The 9329-nt window shown below is 41.6% G+C and overlaps 1 protein-coding gene across 1 annotated transcript; it reads left to right on the plus strand.

Moving 5' to 3' along the window:
• Positions 1 to 6453: 6453 nt before the first annotated feature.
• Positions 6454 to 9069, plus strand: LOC134458477 (microfibril-associated glycoprotein 4-like). Its single transcript, XM_063210806.1, has 2 exons — positions 6454 to 6807; positions 7921 to 9069. The coding sequence occupies exons 1-2, from the start codon at positions 6634 to 6636 to the stop codon at positions 8482 to 8484; spliced, it is 738 nt and encodes a 245-aa protein (XP_063066876.1). The 5' UTR covers positions 6454 to 6633; the 3' UTR covers positions 8485 to 9069.
• The last annotated feature ends 260 nt before the right edge of the window (positions 9070 to 9329 follow it).

Genomic DNA, 9329 nt, shown 5'->3' on the forward strand with positions numbered 1-9329 from the left:
AAGTGGACCAAAACCAGCTAAAGGACTCAGGTGGTGTGTGTGTGTGTGTGGTGGTTATACCGCCATTCAGTCATATCGCCATTCCGACATTGACTTTTTATTGCAGGAACCATTTTTCCAGCTTGCAGGAACTGTTTTCAGACCTGTAAGGGCATTTGGACAGTGACAAAATTAGACACTAAATTATACACTAATCCTGTAATTGCGCTGTCACTCTCTCCACTTCCGCTCATGTAGCAACATTGTTGCAAATGTCAATTGAGTTTGAACGTTGTTCACGCACCTTTAAGTACTTGCATCAATGTTCAAATGACTCGGAATGGCTCGAAATGACAATCAAATACTGTCGGAATGGCGGTATGTCGGAATGATGGTTGCCCCCCGTGTGTGGTGTGGTGCGTGTGTGAAGAAGGGTGATACTCTTAGCTAAAGTGACTAAAAGAAATTATCCTCTCAGTTTTGGCTTCAAAAATGCATGCCGTCCATAAAAACACTGCCAAGGTATTTGTACTGCCAACTCTTTGTGTTCCCCTTCGTTATTAATTCTTGGTTAAGTGAGCCAATTCAATCATTCCTCAATCCAAATCCTGCTCTCTGAGTGGATAGGATAGTTGAAAGTTGGCTGATCACTTTTGCTCCTGGAAACTCTTACAGTAGGTCCAAAAAGGACAGCTGAACAGACGCTTGGTCTAGTTTCACAACTTGAGTGCATTACAATATGCGACCTTGCCTCCTCCACTTGTGCTTGTCTCCTCGCCCCGCCTCCTGGCCCCTCCTCCGTGGAGAAACCGATAAAGTTTCCCAGCTGTCAGCCTATTGCACCCGCAGACAATTGAGAATCCGTCTCAATGAACATCGGAGCGCAATAAATCGGGGGGACCCCAAATCGCCAGTCGCAAGACATTTCAATGAGACCAACCATTCGGCCAATGATCTTAGAATCATTGGCATTGACAGAATTGTCCCCAGTCGTAGATACAGCTGCACCAGCCAGTCTTTGCTGAGATGTGAAGCCAGATGGATTTTCTATTTAAAAACACTGCAACCAAATGGACTGAATGATGATTTTGATTTGACTTGCTATCTATGAATTCCCTGCGATCTTATCAATTCTTGCGCCATTGTCTCATGACTACATTTGATTATTAATTTTTAGATTAATTTTTTCCTTTTTCATGTTTATTTCATGTATTTTTATTTTATTTCTGTTCGCCCTATATGATAAAAAAATATGACTGGACAATGGCACTAGTCTATCCAGCCTACTATGGGAAGGATGCTGATGACAGGACGTCTCTATCCATACACCCTAACCTATAGGCATTTCAAGCTAGGTTGCAGGCTTACTACCTGTCTTCCGTGTACGTGGCTTTACCTGGCCTATATAAGGGCGTGTCTTTATTTTCAATGTTTGCACTGAGGATGGTCTGAATGGGACCGAAACGTTTGCACTGTTCACTTGGGTAGCACTTTTTTTATTTTCGAAACATGCAATAAAAGGAAATTATTGCATCGGCTAACAAGGTGTGCGAGTTCCCCTTCCTTGATCCCCCAGCTGTCAGCCTAGCCACAACAACTTTTGAGGGACTGTTTTTCATTCACCATCCCATTGCAAATGAGAAGAAGGCTTTACAATTGAGCTTTTGCAAGATATTGAAATATAATGCTGTGGTCAGTGATGTCATCATGACCTATTACTTCCTGGTACGAGGAGACAAGCACAAGTGGAGGAGGCAAGGTTGCATATTGGAACGCACTCCTTGTGGCTTCTGTGCTTATTGAGTCTCAGAGATTTGGATGATTATATTTAACCAAGACCAAAAGGCTGACAAAATTAGATATGTACGCCACACTGCAAATTCCCATTTGGAATTTTAACACCAACAGAGTCAATTTTAACACTTTCCCAGTGTATATATGGGGACCACTGTCTCAGTGTCAATTTAACACTTTTTAATACTTAAAGTGATACTGTCCCATATTTGGAAATAAGCTTATTTTACACATCCCCTTCAGTTAAATAATAGGGTTTTACTGTTCTCCTGTACTTTCAACCGTTTTCTGGGTATAGCAGTGCAAATTGTACCTCCAAGCTAGCAGTTAACATTGAGTCCTATGAGACCAGTTAGCCGCCAGCTGGTCTCATAAGACACAATGTTAACTGCTAGTTTGGAGGTAAAATTTGCACTGCCATACCCAGAGAACGGTTGAAAGTACAACAGAACGGTAAAACCCTATTATTTTAACAGAACACTAGATGATTGTTGAATCATTGATAACCTTACTCTAACAGTGTCATTTTGTAACTACAGATTAGTGTTCCCACCAACACTAAAGGCGGATTCATACTTGGCGTAACTGGCGCTAACCTCCTTCATACCTCACTCGCAACGATGGCGCTCGCTCAAAATGACGTCACACGCCCCTCCGCAAGCTGGCGCGGCGCGAGGTCGTGCACCCCACATTTTTTGTAACTTGCCGTGCGCCACCAGCGACCATGCAGGTAGGCAGACAAAGCAGGAGTTGCGAAGAGAGGCTACAGCTACTAGCCTCGCGAGCCATCCTACGTACTTGCGCCAAAGGATTGGCTCCACTACTGTAGTCTGGCCGTGCTTCTCTGTGGAGTGCCTGGAGCAGTAGAATTTTGATCGCAACGCGACCCTGCATCATTTTGACGATAATAAAATGTCATTGAGAGTTATTTTATCTTCTCCCTTAAATGTTGTTCAGTGAAACAATTGTTTACTTTGTTCAGAAGCACGTTGTGTTTGGCGATCTATTTATAAATTCTGCAGCCAGAACAATGCTCTCACATGGTCTTGGAATGATCTGGCAATGTAGGCTACAACAAAAATCTATGTTTCAATGTGGTAAGTCATAAGTCAGACGTTCAGTAGCCCTACAGCAGCCGTGTTTGGCTTTCTATTTTTATACATCTGTAGAACTCACGCTGCGAGTTGCGAAAGATGCTGCCGTTTCTCTCATGAACAGCAGAGGGCACACTTCCGAAAATGCAAGCGAAAGCCTGTTAATGGCGCTTTTGACTATGAATGGTCTGCCACATTTTAATGGTTCTCGCGCCAAATGCGCCAAAGTGCGCACGTGAAGTATGCAGAGCCCTTAACATGGTGACATTTTAACACCATGAAATTGTTGAATCTTAATTGAAAGCCTACTCCAACAGTGTTCATTTCTTACTATAAAACAGTGTTACATCAACACTAACCTGGTGGTGATCAATATCTCCTTGATTTTCTGTCTTTTAACAATATAATTCTTCTAGGCCACACTGTAAAAAAAAAAATCCCGTGATGTCACAGTAACTTACTGGCTAATAATTGCATTCAATCCACAGTATGTTATTATGGCACCTCCCATTCCCCACCACGACCGAGACAACTGTGGTAGGGTGACCAGATTTGGATTTGGAGGGGGGGGGGGGGGGGGGTGGTCATCGGAGTATCTGTGAATCTCTTCAGTTACGCCTATAGGCCTATCACATAATTTGTGTGATCATATGATGCAGAGTGTGCCTTTGTTACAATCCTAGATAGTAGGCCTAACACCTATATTGGAGTAGGGCCTAGCTTAACAGCATAACAATGCAGCTAAATTTCATAGGCCTATTCTAATTTCTGCATTAGGTTTTTAAAAATAGATTCACCATAATGTAGGCCCATCTCAGCCATTCCCCAAAAGATGCACAGCAGGCTATATAACGTTGGAAACTAAATATAAAAAACACAACATTTGTGGTTTTCAACTGAATTGATAATGAAGTTCTATTAGGCTACATTTTAGGCTTAATATGTTTATAAGACACCTCACAATTTACCCCTCCACTGTCATCCATTAGGCCTATTTAGATTTTTTAACTATTTGTAGTGGCATGGTGCTCAGAGATTAGCAATGGGCAGCCATTAAGAGAGGAACTGGAGTTTTACCTATCATTAATAACAACCCATACAGCGTTATCAATAACTGCAAAGGCAATAGACAGAAGAAGAAGAAGCTGATGAAGAAGAAGCTCAATTTCTTAACTCAGGAATGAGTCCTTCTAGCTCCGAGAAATTGCTTTTGCAAAAAAACTTGGAAATGTCAGATCATGAAAGAATTTTTAGGCTAAGTCTTGTGACAAGGTGTAACAAAACTTGTACCTCCCTAAATGATGGATTTGGTGGTGTTACTAGGCATACTCCTGTGTTAGATTACCTTCATACCTGGCTTCACACGCGGGATTTTTTTTCAACTCCACCGCGAACGTGCATTTGCGTTTCTATCGGCATTGCAGTCCGTCGAACCGGCGGACAGATGCGCTTTCGCTTGTAAACATGGGGCGCACTGGCTAGTTCCCTAGGCTACTTCTTTCGGACACATGGTGCGAAGTGGCTAGATTTGATGAGAAGGGCGTGACTAATTTGTGAACGGTAGAGAGAAACCTGGAGTGGAGTCAAATGGAACGGAGTGAAAATTACAGTGCAGATGAATTAGGTCTATATTTCAGGCAGTTCAACAAAATCCCGGACATTTCTGAAATTCCCCCCGGACATTTTTTTAGGTCTCAAAAGTAGGACATGTCCGGGGAAAACCGGACGTCTGGTCACCCTNNACTGTGGCATGGAACCACTTCGTCACACTGCTTTCTTAAGTTGACAGTCAGAACTATCCAGAAGTAGAGAGAGACACAAGCATTAGCACTGTGTGCAATACTGTGACCATTTGATATTTGCAGTTTCCTACATGACACTACATTTGCCAGTGTGCATAGAAATTACTGGGAGATCATAATTAAACAAAGCTGGAATTTCCTAATCAAATAAGCAACACAGCAAACCTGCAACCATAATACCCACTAGCAACCAAATTGCTAGCCAGCCAACAAACCAGTTCACCAGCCAACCAAAAGAGTCCGTTGTTAGTTAGCCAGCCAAACAGTCAGTCGGCGGTCAGCCAGCCAGCCAACTAACAAGTCAGTCAGTCAGTAGTGCAGCCGACCAGCCAACCAACCAACAAACAAACAAACCAGTCCGTTAGTCAGTCAGTCAGCTCACTAACCAACAAACAAACCTGTCAGTAAGTCAGTCGGCTGTCCAGCTGGACAGAGAGCCAGCGAACCAGCACTGTGCTGTGCCATTTAGGCAAGCAACTCAAGCATTGTGACAGTCTGAGTTTATATACTGGTGAAAGTGAACCATGTGGCCAGAGTGATCATTTGGCATTTGGCAGCTGCAGGCAGTAATTGAAGTAATTGAATCATGTTGTGACAGTCTTTTGTACTCAAGTGAGGTCAGGCACTAATTGACAGATTGATTGGGCACTACCATTGTTCCTGGTTGATGGTAGGCAATGTCAATCATGTCATGCAGCATATTTAACTTTCAATTGTTCAATGGCACTTTACAAGATAGCCTAATTTTGTTTCCTAGGTGGCAAGATTCTGATTTAAAATTGGATGCTGGTGTTTGGGCCTGCACATCTAAGACAAAAGCATTAGCACGTGCCAACACTTCACATGATGCGACTTCTGAAACGGCTTGGAGAAAATGGCGGAATCATCATCATCACTAGAGTTTTGAAAATGTTCAGCAAAATATCCCGGATGTAGAACCCAACATTGATTGGTGTTCACGTGATTAACAACAGCACCAGGCCTGTGTGAACTCCAAGAGTGTGGCAAATGAAATATTTAACACTAGTTGGTGTTCATTTGCTTGAACTCTAGAAATTTAACACTGGGGAATTTGCTGTGCAGGTTGAACCTCCTTAACAAGGCCCCAATCCTTGTGGAATTACATACTATTCAATGTAACAAAGCATGTGGTAGTAGTATTTATTTTACTGTGCACTTACTGTTGCATGCTTTGATGAGATAATTCATGCTTCTGCAGTTGATCACACAGAAATCTCACAATGACATTCTTGAAAATATACGGTAACACTTTACTTTACGGATTGCTAATAAGGTAGTAATTTTGTGAGTGTAAACAAAACTGTACAAAAAACATGTTTTAGGTCTTCAAACAGTTCAAGAAAACACACTCTTAATATAGCCAAGACTTTTGAAGATTGAACCTTGTAAACAAGTGTTTGCTACATAAAAGTAGAAAGTGTTTTTTGTTGCTTCTAAAGTGTGAAAGAGTAATTGTCAAGCCAGTTTCTCTGTTCGTTGATAGATGGCCCCCACCCCCTGTCACTTTCCATGTGATAATTGTCAGTATACATATTTGAAAACTAGAAGTTTCAAGGTTTTTAATGGTGTCACTTATATGTTTGAGTTACAGATGTGAGTTAGAGTAGATTTACAGATGTGAGTTCCAGATGTGAGTTAGAGTAGAGTTACAGATGTGTTTTTGGAGAAGTGTCAGATGGGGTCACCGGTGACCCCGTAGACCTCAGAGTGTTAAGCACGTAGTTTTGCTGCCTCATGTTGATTTAGCTCCATTTCCTTTTTCCTCTCTGTCTAACTGATGGAATTTGTGGGTTGGGACATCAGTTCTTTTGGTGTTTGTGTAGCCGTTAAATACCAGCGACTCAGTGAATTTTGGACACTCTACAGAGAGGGCATCTTACACCCAGACACAGACACCGAGTCACCTCCTGAAGAACAGATCGTATTCTGTGACAGTGCCAACGATGCTAAAGTGTGTCCAGATTCCAGTTTTCCAACTAGTAGTCCTGCTGCTTCCAGCCTCTCTGGGCTCCGACCTATACATGCCACTGGACTGTGCGGACATCCACCATCACGAGGGCAGCAAGCCCAGCGGGGTGTACAACATCTTCCCTGGAGGACCCAACGCCCCCCTCAAGGTTCATTCCTTCATTAAAAAAAAAATCATAGCTACCTAGCTCACTTTAAAACTTTGCCAAACTTGCGTTATTTTAATCGTTAACACACATTGAGCTGCATGTTTATATGAATTGTGCTGTACAAATAGTTATGATATTATTGGAATATTACAGAAGTATATTATAATGTCTGCTGTTAATGGAGCTGGCCATGACATCATTTTTTTCTGGGAGGCCCAACACCCTCCCTCAAGGTTCATCCCTCGATTGTTTTTAACCTTTGTCCTGGAAAGCTGGCTTACCTAAAAACTTTACCAAACTTTTACTTTTAAAATGTATTATTTTTAAAGTTTTATTCAATTCTGTTAAAAAGAGAGAGGTCAACCCGGCGCTCAGGTGTGTGGAAAAAAAAAATGTCCAAAATGGTGCTCTTGGGGTTGGGAAATCCAGAATTAAGAAAGCAGAAGGTCCCAGGCACTCAGAGGTAACTCAGTCCGAAGAAGGAGGTATATTAAAAAGCCTTTATTAGCTGTGGCTACTCATAATTGAAATTAAAATGCCAACATGTTTCGACCGTCTAGGTCTTCTTCAGGGCAAAGCGGCTTTGCCCTGAAGAAGACCTAGACGGTCGAAACATGTTGGCATTTTAATTTCAATTATGAGTAGCCACAGCTAATAAAGGCTTTTTAATATACCTCCTTCTTCGGACTGATTCACCTCTGAGTGCCTGGGACCTTCTGCTTTCTTTTATTCAATTCTGTTAAACACATTAAGCTGCATATCTTTATGAACTATGCCATACAAATAAAGTTATTATATCATTCTTTGGTAATACTTTATTTTAGGGATACATCTATTAGCACTAATACATACAATGTGCCTGTATAATTAACTTGTAAGGCATGTACAAAGCAAAATCAAACATTTGTTAGGCATGTATTCGCAAATGTCTTGTTCATGCGCAATAAGGGATTTATTACCAATTTAACCTTAGTAAGGACCTAGTAGGCCTTAGCGTTTGCTTAGTACATGCCTTACAAGTTACTTATGCAGGCATTAACATTGTATGTATTAGTGCTTATAGATGTATCCCTAAAATAAAGTGTTACCCATTCTGTTATTCTACATAATAAGGTCTACTGCGACATGGAGACCGATGGTGGGGGCTGGACCGTGTTCCAGAAGAGGATGGATGGCTCGGTGAACTTCTACAGGAGCTGGGAGAGCTACAAGCTGGGCTTTGGGGACATCGCAGCGGAGTACTGGCTAGGCCTGGACAACATGGTGCTGCTGAGTCTGAGAAGGAGGAATGAGCTAAGGGTAGACATGGAGCACTGGGATGGGAACAAGGCGCATGCTCAATACTCTTCCTTCTCTGTGGACCCCGAGCAGTTGGACTACACATTACACCTGGGGACTTATGTCGGGGGTGAAGCAGGTGACGCTTTGAAAAAACCCAATGGCATGAAGTTCTCCACCTATGACAAAGACCAGGACACATATGATAAGAACTGTGCTAGCCAGTTTATGGGTGGTTTCTGGTACCAACGCTGCAGTGATGCCAACCCCAATGGCCTTTACATACCAGACTCGCGCTCTCCACATGGCAACGTGCATGTCAGATGGGACACGTGGTCAGGGTCTAGTGTGAAGACCATCTCGATGAAGATGAGGGCATTGTCCAAGTGTAGCAGTTAGATATCCTGATGGATTCCAAAACCTAAAGGTGGCTTCTCATGCAAAAAATGATTAAGTATATAGGCTACAGTATACGTAAAACTACATAAAATCAACATGCAAGTTACGAAATTTGCCTAGATAAAACATACAAGTAATCACACAAGTACATTAATTTACAATGTTTATGAGCTGCAAGAGCGCATTTTATATGGACAGAATGTGTACAACAGTGTGTGTACAGTATATGAAAATAATGCATGGGCCACTGTTATATTTGCCAGAGGATAATTTGACACAGTAGGATGTGTAGTTCATAACTTTGTGCATTTCATGTACCTGTACTTTGTATTTCTTTTTTTGTGGGCCATGTTCTAGCCACACTCCAGATACTTAAAAGTTGTAACATTTGTTTTCCAACTTTTGTTCTTTTTCGTCTAAACAATCTTAGTCCCATTAGTATCTTTTCAATAGTGCTGTAATAGCAGAGAGGTGGTAGCATGTTTAGCATGGTTGTTAGCATGACTGTAATGCCTTGTTAGTCAATAGTTAGCCTTGGTAGATCTATCTGGTACATTTTGAACGTTTGAATATTAAAGATCATTAACTAGAAATAATAACAATTAAACAAATACACACTTTCAAAATCCTTGTTGGCCTCACTGTAGTTTGTGACATTATCTACTGCAAGAAGGCCCATTACAATGAAACATTAATTGTTTTTGTAATATTTGTGGGTAAGTTTGCACTGGCACCACATTTATGAGTAATGAAAGAAGCACAAATGGGTAATTTCACGTGAAATCAAACACTTTGGGACCCAACCGACACAGATTTCAATCATACTTGCTGTGCCTGTTTAGTAG

This window comes from Engraulis encrasicolus, chromosome 11 (genome assembly GCF_034702125.1).
Source record: "Engraulis encrasicolus isolate BLACKSEA-1 chromosome 11, IST_EnEncr_1.0, whole genome shotgun sequence".
Lineage (NCBI taxonomy): Eukaryota > Metazoa > Chordata > Actinopteri > Clupeiformes > Engraulidae > Engraulis > Engraulis encrasicolus.